This window comes from Cervus elaphus, chromosome X, assembly GCF_910594005.1.
Source record: "Cervus elaphus chromosome X, mCerEla1.1, whole genome shotgun sequence".
Lineage (NCBI taxonomy): Eukaryota > Metazoa > Chordata > Mammalia > Artiodactyla > Cervidae > Cervus > Cervus elaphus.
This window is the reverse complement of record NC_057848.1, coordinates 99302104-99321197: the sequence shown is the minus strand read 5'-3', so window position 1 is coordinate 99321197 and position 19094 is coordinate 99302104. Positions and strand designations below refer to the sequence as shown.

General features: G+C 35.5%; 1 protein-coding gene across 4 annotated transcripts in view; it reads left to right on the top strand.

Annotated features, from left to right (window-relative positions):
- The window catches only part of LOC122690232, a 414205-nt gene extending 396368 nt beyond the window's left edge, over positions 1-17837 (top strand). For 2 of the 4 annotated variants that reach the window (XM_043897283.1, XM_043897282.1), the window contains 3 exons: positions 9520-12131; positions 14365-14447; positions 17272-17837. In XM_043897283.1, coding sequence (XP_043753218.1) covers positions 9520-12131; positions 14365-14442 — 2690 coding nt within the window. In that variant the 3' untranslated portion in view covers positions 14443-14447; positions 17272-17837. The remainder of the gene's footprint in view (positions 1-9519; positions 12132-14364; positions 14448-17271) is intronic. The other 2 variants (XM_043897284.1, XM_043897285.1) reach the window with 2 other exon arrangements.
- Positions 17838-19094: the final 1257 nt, after the last annotated feature.

The following is a 19094-nucleotide window of genomic DNA, read 5'->3' as shown; positions in this document are numbered from 1 at the left end:
TTTTGGATAATTTTTATCACCATAGAAGTTAACACTATACTCTGTGGTTATCACCTGCTTACTCCGTCAACTGCCTACAGTTGAAGAACTGCAGTCTTTTTTCCAAAGTGACTGTATAATTTTCTCTCTAGTCTTAAGAAACCACTGATCTACTTAAGTATCTATAGATTCCTCTGTCCTGGACATTTCATATGAACAGAATCATATAATACATAGACTTTTGTAACTATATTCATTTAATTTGTATAATGCTTTCAAGGTTAATCTATATTGTAGCATGTATCAGTACTTCATTCTTTTCATGACTGAGTAATATTCCATTGTATGGATATACTGCATTTTGTTTAGATATTTGTCAGTTGATGGATGTATGAGTTAGTTACACATTTTTCTTATTATGAATAACGATGCTATGAACATTTGTTTACATAGAGGTATATTTCCATTTCTCTTGGATATATACCTAGGAATGGAGTTGCTGCATCATATGGTTATTTGATGTTTAATTGCTTGAAGAACTGCAGATTTTTCCCAAAGTGACTGCATAATTTTATATTCCCACCTATAGTGTATGAGGATTCGTATTTCTCCACATCCTCCTTGACATTTGTCATTATTTGACTTCTGTATAGCCATCTTGGTGGTTATGAAATAATATTAAATTAGTAGTTTTGACATCTATTTCCTTGATGACTAATGATGTTGAGCATCTTTTTATGTACTTTTTGGCGCCTATATATCTTTCTTGGATAAATGTCTACTAGGATCCTAATTTTTACATATATATATATATATATTTGTTATTGAGTTATGAGTTTCTATATATCCTGAAAACATATTTTTATCATATATATGATTTGCAAATATTTTATTCCATTCTGTGGATTGTCTTTTCATTTTATTCATGGTGTCCTTTGAAGCACAAATTTGAAAAATTTTGTTGACATCAAAATTACCTGTCTTTGTTCTACTCATAATATAGATGTCATATGTAAGAATCACTTGCCAAATCCAAAATTGTGAAGATTTACACATTTTTTTAAGAATACTATAATTTTAATTGTTAAATTTGGTAGTTTGATCCATTTTGAATTACTTTTTGTGTATGGTGTCATGTTAGGGAACAATTCTTTTCCATGTGGATGTCCAGTTGACCCAATATCACTTGAAGAGTCTATTATTTCCCCATGGAATGATCTTGGCATCCTTATCAAAAATCAGTTGGCCAGAGACCCATGGTTTTATTTATTTGAAAGTGAAAGTCACTCAGTCATGTCTGACTCTTTGAGACCCCATGGACTGTAGCTTGCCAGGCTCCCCAGTCCATGGAATTCTCCCAGCAAGAATACTAGAGTGGGTAGCCATTCTGTCCTCCAGGGGATCTTCCCAACCCAGGGACTGAACCTGGGTCTCCTTCATTGAAGGTAGATTCTTTACCAAGTGAGCTATCAGAGAAGAACTGATATGAAGAAAGGATATTCTTTTCACCCAATGTTGTTGGGAAAATTAGATATCAAAGTACAAAAGAAAAAATGTTAATTTTAATTCATTTCTTGTATCATATACAAAATTAACTCAAATGGAGAATAGAACTAAATATAAATCCTAAAAATATATACTACTAGATGAAGAAAAATCTTTGTGACCTTGAGTTAGATGAAGATTTATCATTTAGTACAAGAAGACCATTATCCATATAAGAAACATTTGATAAAAATTGGACTTCAACAAAATTTAGAAGTTCCATTTTCCAGAAAATTGTAAAGGAATGAAAGGATGCTATACACTATGAAAACGATTTTCAGCTCATATATCTGGTAAAGCACTGTATCTAGAATATAAAAAGAATACTCAAAACTCAATAATAAGAAAAAACTAAATTTAAAATGGACAAATGGTTTAGATAGACATGTTACCAAATTGGGTTTCCTTGGTGGCTCAGTGGCAAAGAATCCACTTGCCAATGCAGGAGATGTGGGTTTGCTCTCTGAGTTGGGAAGATCACCTGGAGAAGGAAATGGTGACTCACTCCAGTATTCTTGCCTAGAGAATCCCATGGACAGAGGAGCCTGGCAGGCTACAGTCCATGGGGTCACAAGAGTCAGGCATAACTTAGTAACTAAAAAACAATAACAACAACAATGTGTCATTTAAGGCCAGTGTTTTCTTTTTGATTTTCTATCTGGATAGTGGATAATCTATCTATTGATGTAATTGGGGTGTTAAAATTTCCCACTACTATTTTGTTAGTGTCAATTTCTCCTTTCATTTTTATTAATATTTGCTATATGTATTTAGGTGCTCCTGTGTTTCAGTGCATATATATTTAATATTGTGGTATCTTCTTGTGGGATTGATCCCTTTATTATTATGTAATGTCCTTCTTTGATTCTTATTACATCTTTGTTTTAAATCTATTTCATATGGTATAAGCATTGCTACCCCAGCTTTTTTTTTTTTTTTTTCATTTCTATTTACATGGAGGCATTTTATATCTCTTCACTTTCACCCTGTCTTTAGATCTGAAGTGAGTCTGTAGTAGGGAGTGTTTAGGTGGGCTTTGTTTTTTATTCATTTCAACCACTCTACATCTTTGAATGGACAATGTAATTTATTTACTTTTATTTATTTGTAGGTGTGTACTTGTTGCCATATTCTTAATTGTTTGGGGGTTGTTTTGCCATCCTTTTTTTCTTCTTTTGCTCTCTGCCCTTGGAATTTGATGACTATCTTTATTGTTATATTTGGATTCCTTTTTCTTTTTATGTGTGTGTATCTATTTTAGGGGTTTAGTTTCTGGTTACCATAAGATTCATATCATATGTATATGATGCATCATATGCATTTCTCATGATGTAATCTGCATATAAATTAAATAAGCAGAGTGACAATATACAGCTTTGAGGTACTCCTTTCCTGATTTGGAACCAGTCTGTTTTTCCATGTCCAGTTCTAACTCTTGCTTCTTGACTTGCATACAGATTTCTCAGGAGGCAGGTCAGGTAGTCTGGTATTCCCATCTCTTTAAGAATTTCCCACAATTTCTCATGCATCCTGTTGGTCCTTTAATGGACCGGAACCTGGTGGTTCCAAGAGTAAGAGAGAGAAAGAGGCTGATAGCCCCTGGTTTACGCGGAAAGCCAATAGAGCCCTGTTCTTAGGGCTTGCGCTGCTGTACGTAGGCACCAGGCACCCTCTCCAGTGGGTGAAGGCACAGTGCGCCTTCTGGAGAGGGTCTTAGAAGCCCGGGCAAGAAAGTGAGCTCAGCGGGCCTCCGCGCTCCAAGGAATTAGCCAGAAATAGAGAGAAAGAGAGAAGGAATAGAAAGAAGGAAAGAAAGAAAGACACGGGGACCAAAGCTCTGATGGAGCAAAGGTGTTTTTAATCAACATGGCGTGGGCATATATACTGTAGTAATTCTCAGCAAAGACAAAGGTTAAAATTCCAGACTTACAAAACATAAGATGATCCCTATCAAAGAGAGAGTTGCAAACAATCATCTTTTACCATTTGGCTCATAAAAAGGAAGTGGGTACTTATCACTGTAATGAGAAATGCCTGGATTCCTCAGCCCCGGGAAAGGCGTGCCTCTCCTCTTAATTCCTGAATATTTAGGACTCAATAAAGGCCAGAGGGTTCCTGACAGATCCAAAACAGCACACAGGAAGCCTTTTGTTAAATGCTTCCTGACAGCATCCAACCTGGGCTGGTGATCTGTTTCACCCTTGATAGTATATTTGTTCCAATGTTATTCTCTCAGAACATCCCACCCTCGGCTTCTCCCACAGAGTCTAAAAGTCTGTTCTGTACATCTGTGTCTCTTCTGTTTTGCATATAGGGTTATCGTTACCATCTTTTTAAATTCCATATATATGCGTTAGTATACTGTATTGGTCTTTATCTTTCTGGCTCACAATTTCTTCTGATCCACACAGTCAATGGCTTTGGCATAGTCAATAAAGCAGAAGTAGATGTTTTTCTGGACTCTCTTGCTTCCTCTATGATCCAATGGATGTTGGGAATTTGATCTCTCATTCCTCTGCCTTTTATAAATCCAGCTTGAACATCTGGAAGTTCACAGTTCAAGTATTGTTGAAGACTGGCTTGGAGAAATTTGAGCATTATTTTGCTAGTGTGTAGATGAGTGCAATTCTGTGGTAGTTTGAACATTCTTTTGCATTGCCATACTTTGGAATTGGAATGAAAACTGACCTTTTCCAGTCCCGAGGCCACTGCTGAGTTTTCCAAATTTGCTGGCATATTGAGTGCAGCACTTTCACAGCCATCTTTCAGGATTTGAAATAGCTCAACTGGAATCCCATCACCTCCACTAGCTTTGTTCATAGTGATTCTTCCTAAGGCCCACTTGACTTGGCATTCCAGGATGTCTGGCTCTAGCTAAGTGATCACACCATAGTGATTATCTGGGTCATGAGGAGCTTTTTTTGTATAGTTCTTCTGTGTATTCTTGCCACCTCTTCTTAATATCTTCTGTTTCTGTTAGGTTCGTATCATTCCTTTCCTGTTTTGTGCCCATCTTTGCATGAAATATTCCCTTGGGATCCCTTAATTTTCTTGAAGAGATCTCTAGTCTTTTCCATTCTGTTGTTTTCCTCTATTTCTTTGCATTGATCACTGAGGAAGGCTTTCTTATCTCTCCTTACTATTCTTTGGAAATTTGCATTCAGATGGGTATATCTTTCCTTTTCTCCTTTGCCTTTTGCTTCTCTTCTTTTCACAGCTATTTGTAAGGCCTCCTCAGACAATCATTTTACTTTTTTGCATTTCTTTTCCTTGGGGATGGTCTTGATCCCTGCCTCCTGTACAATGTCACGAACCTCCGTCCATAGTTCTTCAGGCACTCTATCAGATCTAATCCCTTGAATCTATTTGTCACTTCCACTGTATAATCATAAGGAATTTTATTTAGGTCATACCTGAATGGTCTAGTGGTTTCCTCCACTTTCTTCAATTTCAGTCTGAATTTGGCAATAAGGAGTTCTTGATCTGAGCCACAGTCAGCTCCCAGTCTTGTTTTTGCTGACTGAATAGAGCTTCTCCATCTTTGGCTGCAAAGAATATAAGTAATCTGATTTTGGTGTTGACCATCTGGTGATGTCCACATGTAGAGTCTTCTCTTGTGTTGTTGGAAGAGGGTGTTTGCTATGACCAGTGAGTTTTCTTAGTAAAGCTCTGTTAGCCTTTGCCCTGCTTTATTCTGTACTCTGAGGCCAAATTTGCCTGTTACTCCAGGTATTTCTTGACTTCCTACTTTTGCATTCCAGTCCCCTATAATGAAAGGACTTGTAGCTTGTAGCCACACCAAACTCTGTGGGTACAGATCATCATGTAGAAATAAATTTGTTATTATAGATGTTCTGGGCTTCCCATGTGGTGCTAGTTGTAAGGAACCCTCCTGCCAATGCAGGAGACATTAGAGATACAAGTTACATTCCTGGGTCTTGAAGATCCCCTGGAGAAGGGAATGGCAACCCACTCCTTTATTCTTTCCTGGAGAATCCTATGGACAGAGGAGTCTGGCAACCTACAGTCCATAGGGTCCCAGTGAGTCAGACATAACTGTAGTGACTTAGCATGCACAGAGTAGATGTTCTATTTCATCTTTTGCATATGCATTCATTTTCTTCTGGACATCAGATATACATCTTCAAGATTATTAAATGAGAGCTACTTTCTTGTGTATAATTTAGGTTCTCTGTCTCTATGGGGCAGCCTGTGTACTGCTGTCTCATTTTTATCTTACTCTTAGTGTTATACCTCATTCCTAATTACAAGGGACTATCCAGTTTAATAATACAAACTCATACATGATGGGCCTTTTTTTCTAATGTTGTATTTCATTGAGTTTAAGAACTGTGTACACCTTCAATACCATCTACTTGCAATTTTTTTCCAGATTGCTTATAACTGTTTTATATTCCCTGTTATCTTGAATGTGAGAAAGTCTAACAAGTAGCCAAATTACATCACTCTTTTGTTTTTGTCAGGTTATAAGCCTTTGTCATTAACTTATAATAATAGCACTATATGAATAAAATATATAGTACATACTGTTATACGAATAGAGCCACTGAAAATACTAGTCACCTCTCTCCTTCAGTATTTGCTGTCACTCAGCTTGGGTTAATAAATTTATAGTCATGCTTTGAGTATTTACTATAAAGCATAGAAATAGATACTACTAAGTCCACATTATTTTATATTATGCATGCACCATTGAATGCTATGAGGGCAACATAATGACTGCCTGTATTTATAAGAATATGAATTCCTTTTTTTATAAAGGCTATACCTTTTAAATGTTTCATAGTAGACCAAATCATTTATATATAAAATTGAATATGTATATATGTGTATGTATATATATATATATATTCAATGAATATTTTTCAGAATACTCTACTTAAATTTTTCTCTTTTATAAATACCTAAAGATTATGAGTATATAATTAAAATTTTATCTTAAGGATTCTATATGATCTTAAGAGAAACTGGATGAGAAGGCACATCTCCTTCTGTATAAAAAGTCATTGTCAGTTTCTAAATGGAAGCCACTACTCAGCATTCTTTGACTCCTCCCCAAATATGATGCAGTGTTTGATGCCAAAACATGGGGAAAATGTTCTTAGGACCTAAGGCAATGGTGGAAAGAGATCTTCCATTTTAAAATTAAATCATAATTATTTTTACCTTATTTCTGCCTGTGTACCTGAAAAGCAAAGTTATTCCATACATTTATGAACTTTAATTTTAAAGCTGAGGTATAGATAAATATCTAAATTTCCAGAATCACATGCCAGTGAGTTCTTTACAGCTACATAAAACTGATCCTTGGTAATACATTTACTATCAGGAAATTTTGCCATTTTGACATATCAAGCCCAAAGAAATTTTTGTTCCAAAATGTGGATATTGTATAAATTATAGGGATTATATTCCAGGAAAGAATAAATTGCCAGTATTAGAATGGCCAAAAAATTCATTCATAACATCTTATGGAAAAGCCCAAAGTTTCTGATCAACTCAATATTTCTAAAAGCAAGATAAAATTAATATAGATAGCCATTTTGACAATATTGATTCTTCCAATCCATGAACACGGTATGTTTCTCCATCTGTTTGTGTCCTCTTTGATTTCTTTCATCAGTGTTTTATAGTTTTCTATGTATAGGTCTTTTGTTTCTTTAGGTAGATATACTCCTAAGTATTTTATTCTTTTTGTTGCAATGGTGAATGGTATTGTTTCCTTAATTTCTCTTTCTGTGTTTTCATTGTTAGTATATAGGAATGCAAGGGATTTCTGTGTGTTAATTTTATATCCTGCAACTTTACTATATTCATTGATTAGTTCTAGTAATTTTCTGGTAGAGTCTTTAGGGTTTTCTATGTAGAGGATTGGAAGAATCAATATTGTCAAAATGGCTATTCTACCCAAAGCAATCTATAGATTCAATGCAATCCCTATCAAGCTACCAACGGTATTTTTCACAGAACTAGACCAAAGAATTTCACAATTTGTATGGAAATACAAAAAACCTCGAATAGCCAAAGTAATCTTGAAAAAGAAGAATGGAACTGGAGGAATCAACCTGCCTGACTTCAGACTCTACTACAAAGCCACAGTCATCAAGACAGTGTGGTACTGGCACAAAGACAGAAATATAGACCAATGGAACAGAATAGAAAGCCCAGAGATAAATCCATGAACCTATGGACACCTTATCTTTGACAAAGGAGGCAAGGATATACAATGGAAAAAAGACAACCTCTTTAACAAGTGGTGCTGGGAAAACTGGTCAACCACTTGCAAAAGAATGAAACTAGAACACTTTCTAACACCATACACAAAAATAAACTCAAAATGGATTAAAGATCTAAATGTAAGACCAGAAACTATAAAACTCCTAGAGGAGAACATAGGCAAAACACTCTCCGACATAAATCACAGCAAGATCCTCTATGACCCACCTCCCAGAATATTGGAAATAAAAGCAAAACTAGACAAATGGGATCTAATGAAACTTAAAAGCTTTTGCACTACAAAGGAAACTATAAGTAAGGTGAAAAGACAGCCGTCAGATTGGGAGAAAATAATAGCAAATGAAGAAAAAGACAAAGGATTAATCTCAAAAATGTACAAGCAAATCCTGCAGCTCAATTCCAGAAAAATAAATGACCCAATCAAAAAATGGGCCAGAGAACTAAACAGACATTTCTCCAAAGAAGACATACAGATGGCTAACAAATGCATGAAAAGGTGCTCAACATCACTCATTATTAGAGAAATGCAAATCAAAACCACAATGAGGTACCATTACACACCAGTCAGGATGGCTGCTATCCAAAAGTCTACAAGCAATAAATGCTGGAGAGGCTGTGGAGAAAAGGGAACCCTCTTACACTGTTGGTGGGAATGCAAACTAGTACAGCCACTATGGAAAACAGTGTGGAGATTCCTTAAAAAACTGGAAATAGAACTGCCATATGACCCAGCAATCCCACTTCTGGGCATACACACTGAGGAAACCAGATCTGAAAGAGACACGTGCACCCCAATGTTCATCGCAGCACTGTTTATAATAGCCAGGACATGGAAGCAACCTAGATGCCCATCAGCAGATGAATGGATAAGGAAGCTGTGGTACATATACACCATGGAATATTACTCAGCCATCAAAAAGAATTCATTTGAACCAGTCCTAATGAGATGGATGAAACTGGAGCCCCTTATACAGAGTGAAGTAAGCCAGAAAGATAAAGAACATTACAGCATACTAACACATATATATGGAATTTAGAAAGATGGTAACGATAACCCTATATGCAAAACAGAAAAAGAGACACAGAAATACAGAACAGACTTTTGAACTCTGTGGGAGAAGGTGAGGGTGGGATGTTTCAAAAGAACAGCATGTATATTATCTGTGGTGAAACAGATCACCAGCCCAGGTGGGATGCATGAGACAAGTGCTCGGGCCTGGTACACTGGGAAGACCCAGAGGAATCGGGTGGAGAGGGAGGTGGGAGGGGGGATCGGGATGGGGAATACTTGTAAATCTATGGCTGATTCATATCAATGTATGACAAAACCCACTGAAATGTTGTGAAGTAATTAGCCTCCAACTAATAAAAAAATTAAAAAAAAAATTAATATAGATATGCAGTATCCAATATGTGAAAAGCAAGTTTTATTTTGGCCAAATGATGCCAATGAATTCCTATTTAAACTAAAGATTAAGCTCCCTGAATCTGAAGAGAATAAAATCTGAGATAAATGACCATGTTTCATTTTTTTGTCTTAATAAGCTCAATATGACACCTGTTTGAGCAGAAACTGTAGGATCATGGCTTCCTTTTGAAATATCCAATAGTAAGAACCTATTGAAGGAAATGGAATTTTTTCTTTTGCATAGATTTGTGTGTGTGTGATGTGTATTTGTTTGTCAAAGTCAATTTTTTTTCATTGTTCTTGCTCATATTTTACTCTTCTCTTTCTAGCAGTGTCCAGAATTCAGCTTGTAAGATACCCAAGTGATGACAAGACTGTAAGATTCAAAGAGATGTCACCAACTCTGAGTGATAAGCAAGACTCACAGCAAAAGTTAATGGGAAAGCACAGCCACAACATTTTTTCAAACCCAAATACTTTCATGGATAAGAAGCATCACAGAAATGCCAGCCACAAAATTTCTGTCTGTAAGAGTTGTTACACAGACTATAGATACCAACAGAGATTTCAGAGTTCCAGGTGTCAAATTAGTCCTATTCATTTCCTAAATCCTCAGGGTTATACCTCTGAATTTTTGGTGCCTGTCTACCACCCTACTTCCATGAGCCCTTGGTTTGCTGTATGCCCCAAGACTCACAGAAATAACACATACACTTTAGACACTGGAGCTCTTATATGTTCTAAATGTTTTGTACAAATCAATAATTTTTCTTTTCATAAGTGTCTCATTAATTCTGATGATGATTCAGACTCTGACTGTCCTTTACATCTCCAAGTTCCCTTGGATTCTAAACATTCTCTGAGTTCCAGATCTAGTAGGCACCACAAGACTTCTCGGAACAGCCCTTTATCTCGATCCTTGGATCCTGAGCAACCTGTGGGCATCCGCTGCCCTTTCCACTGGGAGGATTATAAATATTCTTTGGGCTCAACTTCTTTTTTACACTCTGAAAGTTGCTCAGCTCTCCAAAATCTCATGGGCTCTACTGTTACTCATACCTTTCCAATGAATCCTCAAAATAATATTAGCCACCATAGAACCCCTGGCCCAGGCAATGTCATCCACACCAGCAGCGTTGCTGGCCTTGAGAGCGATGGTAAGTTTAAATTTACTGCCAAATTTGAAAATGAGGCCAATCCTGATGAGACTAAACTGGTCAATACTGGCAATCTCAAAGATAAGGCCAAAGACAAGCCTCTTTTTAAAGATGACGCAAACCATGAAGATGAGACAGATTCTGAAGATGAGAAAGAGCCTGAAGATGAAACAGACCCTGAAGATGAAAGCAATACCAAAGACAGGAAAGATCCCAAAGATAAGTCTGACCCTGATAACACTGATCCAAAAGATAGTAATGCTGAAAATGATGCAGACACAAGCAATGAGCCTGATCCCAGTGGTGATGCTGACTCTACCAGTGGAGCTGATTCTACCAGTGATGGTGACTCTAACAGTGGAACTGAATCCAACAGTGAACCTGACTCTAACATTGGTAATGCCACTAACAATGATGCTAACTCCAAATGTAACACTGATTTTGAGGAAAACAAACACGCCAACAATTCAAAAAATGTCTTTGTCCTAGATATTGATGTTTATCAGGAGTGTACTGCTGACTCCAATAATGACTCTAATCCCAACTACACCTCTGGATTCCAAAATGGAGCTGGCCCAGACTGCACTTCTGGTTCCTGCAAGGGTGCTGGCTTCAGCATTGGTTCCAGCAGTATCATTGGCCTCAACAATGAACTTGGCCCCAACAATGCACCAAGCCCTAACATTAATGAATCTGGCCTCCAGAACAATGGCTCTGGACCCCAAAATATAAGACTGCATCCCTTCAGTCCTGGATTCAGCAGCAGTGTCTCTGGCCCCAACATTAATGGCCTTAGACCCAATAATATCCCTGTCCTAAACAACAATAACCCTGGCCTCAACAATAATAGCCCTGGTCCCAATAATAATAGCTCTGGCCTTGAAAAACACCCTGATTCTAGCTATAATGCCAGGCTTAGTAATGCTACTAGTTACAATATTGCTTTTAGTCCTAACAAGGATGCTAACTCCATCTATGAAACAAAATCCATCAGTGCTGCTGGCCACAACTATGTAACTAGTTCAAACCTTGAATATGTCCCAGGATTTACCCATGCAGTAGGTGCTAATTTTGTAGATAACCCCAACTATATTGCCAGAAATAGCTATGCTGCCAGTCCCAGCTCTACTTCTAGCACTGTCAATGTCACTGACACCAGTTACACCACTATTTTCACTAGTGCTATTAGCCCTACTTATACCAACTGTGCCTCAGACACTAACCATGAGCCCGGATTTACTCATATCATTGGCTCCAAATTTGTCATCAACCCCAATTATCATATCCTATATACTTATCATAATTCTAGTACCAGCAATGCTAGTAATCTCTCTGAGACCAAATTGGAAATCAATCCCAGTTCCTCTATTCCTAATATTGTTTATAGTAACTCCTCAGTTTTTGTTGCTGGCACTAACTATATTTCTACTCCTGAAAAGTTGACCACCTCTAAATTTTCTAATCCATCTAAGCTTGATAGGAGTTATACAATTTTTGATGACTACAAATTTGGTGCCTGTTTCAAAGATTATCCTGGCCCCATGGATTCTGTTAGTTTTAAGCATACTACTGAGTTCAAGGATGTCCTTGATGCCAAGGAATCTGGCTTTTTAAAAGATTTCTCTGAGGTCCAGAATCCCATTGTTATCAAGGAAATTGCCAGCTTAAACTTTCACTCCAATTCAAATATTCCACTCCCTAGTTTTGATATTATAGTAGAAGCTGAACCACCAGATGTTGTGAAGTTTGTCATGATATCAGGTGCTGTGAATCAGTTTTTTAAGGTAAGTTTATACAAATGTAGATTTTATTTTCTCTACATTTCCTACAATTCAGAGGGTTACATTGGAACAGGATTTTAAAAACTCTATTTTTATTTACTTGGATATTCAAACCATGGAAAACAGGAGACAAGGTGTCCAATATTACTCCTCCTTTGACCTTGTAGCCAACAACATGGTTTTCCATTTAAAAGATCAAGCTGCTAAACAACTGACAAATAGGAAAATGGTATTGATTGCACTGTGACTGGTTAATCTACCACTTTATCAAGTGGTAGATTTACGATCTAAATCTAGTAGTGTTTTACCTACTTCCTCTCACCTGTACATGGCCACCTGTACATGGCCTGGTGTTGGTTCTTTCCTTATATGTGCAGAGAGAAAATATAGTTAAATGAACTTTAAATACCATGGATCAAGACATTTTAAAACAACTATCTCTCAAAAAATCCCATTTTATGAAGAAGGTTGTTCAGAACTAGTCATGATATTCTAATCTCCCACTTAAATAAATAAAATTTAAATTAATTAGATGAAATTATATTGGGGAGCAAAAAACCCCAAACCTTTGATACTTTTGACTTAAAATTTACTTTATCTTATTTCCCCTGAAAATAAGTAAAACTAATATATTTTAATGTCTTTATCAAATGTTTCTTCCAGCACTCTGAATTTCATACGCAAAGATTGCTGCTTGACCAGCACCAAGTAATATTCTTTTTGATGAAACTTTACCAAGATGTTGTCATTGAGACATAATTTAGTATGCTTGGAATTTTAGCCTTGTTATACTTCATTAGACGTGATGAACAAATATGCTTAATTTGAATTGTTGTGTCTGTGTTCATAAGTGTGCAACTTGAAACAACTGTTTTCTATTAGGATGTGTCAGTGAAACTAACTGTATATTCAAAATAAGGCATATATTCTTATAACCAAAATGAAAGTATAAAATCAGTATCTTCTTAATGCTCCTGTACTTTAATAGAGGAGAATTTTGTGATTTTCCCAAGAGAACACACCTCCCAGGAAATAGTTGTAATTGCTTAGTATGAATATATAGCTTCTCTATAGGTAAACGTAATGCTAATGTTGGCCAGTGATAATAAAAATAATATTGCTCAGATACAAGACTTAACATTAGAGGGGAAAAAAAAGAGATGTTTTCTCCAGGTGTTTTTCATAAATGAAATTTTACAGCAGTATGAAAGCATGTAAATATGCTTTATTTTGTGGCTTTTATGTTTTAGCTAAATGAAAATCTGATTATAAGTTTTAGCTTACTAGTTAAGGAAGGTAGCTAACATTTTGCAGTTCAAATCGTAATATCTAAGAGCTGTTTCCTAAACTGGGGTATGTAAAATATGTTGGTTGCTTTATGTGAAGTTTATCATTGACTTCCATGGATAGTGGTATTAGAACTATGTTACTCAGAGTCTACAGTCATTTGATAAGTTATCTAGTTACAATTCTGCAGAAACAATCTGATTCCATATAAAAGATAAAATTAGTAATTTGCCTTTCTTAAACTGTGAAAATAGCTTTGATTTATTAATAAAATTTGCTCAAGGATTTAATTAACTTAAGTCCTTGACAGGTCCAAATGTACAGAAGAGTTGCATTAAGGTCATTCAAAGTGGTGACACTTCAAATTTATGGTAGATTTTTTTAAAGTACAAAGATGAGTTAGTAGTGACACTGAAGAAAAATTTTCACATAGTACAGTCTATTATAATGAGAGTTGTGTGAATATAGAGTTATTCAGACCTTCCTAGCAGTAGTGTCTGAAAATACCAATCAAATATGTTATGTTTTTTGCACCAAAATTCTCTTGAATTAGTAAATGCTTCAAAAATTAACCACAAAAATGATTTTGTTTATAAGTATCATGAGTATTTGAGGAAGTCTTTGTTTAAGAAAGGCTTAATTTGCAGTATGTCTTCAAAGTGGCCAAAATTTTTCATACTTTCAACTCAAAATGGTCTAGTTAGTATATTATTTCTTTTCCATTTATATAGCCAGGAATGTATATGAATAAGTTTGATTCATCTGCTTAATATTTATTGAAATAAATTTTAGTTAAGCCAATCCTTTAGGCAGATAAATATAGTACCCACATATTCCAAATAATCAAAGCAATATCTTGCCTAATAGCTTCTTAATTAAATATATTTACATGCAAATAAACTATTTTTCCATTCCTAGCTTTTTAGGAATTTGTTGTGTTTTGTTTCAGTGGAAGACATGTTTTCTGGGGATTTGCAGTCTAAGATACAGCCAAATCATCTCCTACCCAAAGATACTGGCAACTTAATCAAGGTCTGTTAATTGTTAAGCTACTTTAATGAGGCCATCTGTGCACCAAACTTTTTTATAAAGTCACTCTCTTATACATCAATTTGATATTATTTCTTTATAATACTAAAGTGCTTCCATGGTGTCTTATTGCTGGATTCCTTGTCATATAGGATAGGGTCCTCAAAGTGTTCAATTGTGATAGAGTCAACTCCTTTTGGGATGAATCAGTAAAAGATCTCAAAATGAATATAACAAAATAATATTGAACAAATCAACAATGTCCCTTCTGCTGACTATGTGACCTGCTGCTCTCTGAATAATTTGGGAGAAAATGATTGTTAATCAGCTAAAGATCAAGGTTTCAGATTGAATCCCGCCTCTTTCCTATATCTGCACTATTGTGTAGTTTTCTGAGCCAGCCATAAAACCTACAGTGACTCTGGTGAGCAATCCAAAGGAGAACCAGTTGCCCCAAGCTCAAAGTAAAGAGCACTTTGTTACTGCCCCTTTTGCAGAAAATTTGCCAATAACCTTCTTTCTGTAGGAATTTCGGGATATATATTTTCCCTAATGGCTCAAGTTCTTTGGCCCAGCCCCCTCGAATATAGCAATGGGATCAATGATGTTTTATATCTAGACACATAGAGAAAGCCAGACCACATCAACTTGAGTCCAAATATTGGTAAGGACTAAACTGGGAGAACCTAAAGACAGTATGTTATTCAGCATCATATATCTTAAATAATTGACTACAGAGGCATTTTATTCTCAAAAAGATTTCACTAGAATTTTAAATTCCAAAAATGTTTGCTGCAGTGATACAAGTGTGCACTCGACAACTGCAGAATCTGTATAATCTGCCATGTGTTCCAGTTTGAAAAAACTAAGGCAGCTGTGTCTAAATTTATTACATTTTCTACTTAGAGGGACAAGTAATAGACTAAATTTTCCAAAGTTTTAAAGCCTGAATTTGGATGTCAAAGACAATAAATGTGAAGTGATTAAACAAGCAAAGTATGAAATCTCTCATGAATCAAGTCAACCAATTTACTTCTAAGGATACCTGGGTTCATTAAGTGGATGTTTAAAGGATAAAACCTGTTTATCCAGTTTAGTACAGTTCTTCAATGAAATGAAGTGTGGGGATAAGAAGGCAGCAGAAAGAAAGCAGTATATTGGAGAAGGCAAAGGAAATAATGTTATATGGAGAAAGAGTGATATTGTGGAATAATAAACATGATCGCAGTAATCCTTACTTTGTTTTTTCACATTGCTGAATCCCAGTATGTTCTGGCTAATCTAGGTTCATTTGTAAAAGAAATATTTTTCTTTGTATTCCTGATCTTCCCTTATCTCATCACATACATACAACACAATTTCAGACTTTTCAAAGTTGTAACTACCAAAAATATAAGCACCTTATTTTAATAGACATTCACTTATTTACCGCTATTTACCACTAGCTTATGTTTTTCCTTTTCTGAGGTCACTCTATTTCCCTGACCTTCTTACTCCACTCAGAAAGTAACTATTCTATCAAGCTGTTCTGAGCCAACTCTACTGCATAGCTGCTGACTCTGGAAGCTTGACCTCCTAATATATCCCCAATCACCTCCTTTTTACCCGTATCTCACAGAAAGTCTGTACACACACACACACACACACACACCCCACATATAACTTCCTCTGCTTTTGTGTTACTTTAAGGGCCATTGCCATCTAAGTTTTTATGGTAACTTTAATAAGAAAATAATTTTATTACAAATGATTAAATTACAAATGAATTTCTGGAATACAACTTTTATTTATAAATTGGGAACAATCTACATTTATTCACACCTGCTATTTTGGTAGATCCTGAATAAAATATGGTTAGTCAAGTAATAAGTGAAGTGTAAACAACAGAAGAAACCAGCACTAGCATTATTTTATTTCATCTCATAAATGCTATATTGCCGATGTCTACAGGTCACAGCCAAGAAGCACATTTCATTCAACCTAACTGCATAATAGTAGATAATCAGACAAGCAAAGAATTGCTCTAGGCCCTTAAAAGGTCATTTCTAAATACTTTCACAATATTATGAATCTGAAAAAAGTTGACTAAGATTTGTTAATTGTGAGAATTTTAAGCAAAAGTTCAGAAAAAATCCAATTCTCAATATGATTATTTTCATGACTTCATACTACTCTTGAATATAGTTTATAAACAGAATATGATAAGACATAAAATATTAGAGAAACATCAATATTGAAATTGGAAAATGCATAAAATTTAAGGTAAATCTTCAGACAGTTATTTAATAACCAACATTTAATAACACTGTCTGAAATGCGTTCTTGAGTTTCATATATATTAGCTTATTTAATCCTAACAGCCCTATGATGTTACATAATTTTCCCTATTATCCCTATTTTACAGATGAGGAAACTGAGGCATTATGTACTGAAGTAATTTTTTATGATCATATAGCTATTAAACAAAAACAAATCATAACCTAAAATTAAAAATTTGGAGTTAATTATATTTATATTTTAATAATATGTAATTGAAAGTGTCAAGTATAGTAAATATTTTGTTAACCTAATATTAGCAGACATCTAGGTTACAAAATGAGCATTCATGTGGTTCTATTTTAGTATTTTAAGATATAATATTATGCCTATAATTGTAAAGTCATCACAGTAGCTTCTTGGGCATGGGTTTGAAGCTTTCAAGGCTCATGATACCCAATATTTTCTTTAAATAATTACTTAAAGTAGTCTGAAGATTAAAATGTTTTTCTTTCATTACCACTTTTAACTCCCAAGTTTTTTGTGTTTGTTTTTTACCCTATTATTGCAGCTCAACCTCCAGACAGGTAGCAGAGAAAACCTCCGCCCTTGATTAATGAAAAGAATACGTTGAGATGGAAAAGACAAAGACACAGCAAAGAAGGTTTTGAGGATATGAGCAAATAACTTCAAAAATTGCAGAGTTCCATGGGCAGTATTTATTATATGTTCTTTCTCACATCCTCCTTCCCATTACATTACCATGTCTTTATTGTCCTTTGGGGCCAACAATGTTGCCTTAACATATATTGTGACAATTGCCCCATTCATCTTCTTTGCTTCTGGCAGACTCTAGAATTAGGAAATGGTCCTTTCTAGCAATCCTATACAAATATATTGTTAATGACTCAAAAGTGCAGTTAGATTTTTCAGCCAGAAATTCTTTCCATCTTTTGTGTAAGTTTCCTTCTCCAGAAGATGATCTTAACTTTTGACAAATCTTGCGATAGATGCTTTTAATATTGTAATGACCACTCTAGGTTTTATACCACCCACAATCAATCAATATTTTATTGTTACTGTTGTTTATTATTGTTATAGTTTTATGAGTGTGGTAAACAAAATTAAAATAGTTGAGACTCATCAGTATTGTTCATTATTTGCTTAACTTGCTATTTTCCCATTCAACCTTGCTAACCTAGGAAAACTGATAATATCTGTCCTTTATCAATTTATCACCACTCTCTCTGTATGCTTATTTTTTTATTACTTAAATCCAACCCTTTGTTCCAACTATATGAGTCCCCTCACTTTTTCCCTACAGTTTTTCTTATATATACAGGCCCCATATTGTTTTTGGTACATTTCCTCAATTCAAGACCTACCTTATCCACAAAGCTGCCCACTTCTATAAGCAATATTGATCCTTCCATTCCCAAGTTTCTGTTCTTCAGGTCAGCTGAGAAAGATCATAGCACATTTGGGGAACTGCCCGTACTTAGCATGCATTATAGTCCATGGTGACCAGGGACTGATGAGAAATGAGATTGGAAAAATAATCAGGAAATTTGTCACAGTAGGAAATCTGGATTTCACTCCAGGAGTGATAGGTAACCCTTAAAAGATTTAAGTATGGTGGCAATATGATCTAATTTAGAGGAATAATGCTGATGGTAGTATGGAGGATGGATTTAAGGAGAAGGCATAAGGGAGTGATAATAAAGCACACCTGCGTGGTAGTCCAGACTCTAATTCAAAAGGACTTGAAATAAATCTGTAAGTAGTAAGAATGGATAGGAGAGAACACATTTGAGAGCTATGATAACAAAACAGTTGGAATTACTGGAGTATTTGATGTAAGAGGAAGTTTACTGTGAAGTTTACTATATTTTTCAACTTTCCAACATGGGAAAATAATGGTACCATTAAGCAAATTGGGAATTAGAGAAGAATGAGAAGAGGGAAGGAGGTGTGTGGTGATACCATAGTTTTGAATTAAGATGGAGATTCCTGAGTAACATTTGGGTGATGATATTGAAAATTCATCTAAGATAAGCCCTGACCTTTAATATACTCTAGATGTAGAAGATATAAAAAACACACAGTGTTAGGAATTCCTCATATGTTGGGGTCCTTTAATGGACCAGAACCTGGTGGTCTGGAGTCAACGATAAGAAAGTGAAAGAAGGAAAGAGACTAATATTCCCTGGGTTAGGCAGCCAGCATTCACATTCCAGGGAATCAGCCAGAAACAGAGAGAGAGAAAGAAAGAAGAACATGGGGACCCAAGTCTCTGGTGGAGCAAGGGTTCTTTATTGAATTCTGTAAGAGAATATATACCGTAAAACAAGGTAGCTTCTTCAGATAAAGATCAAGAGACCAGACTTTACAAGT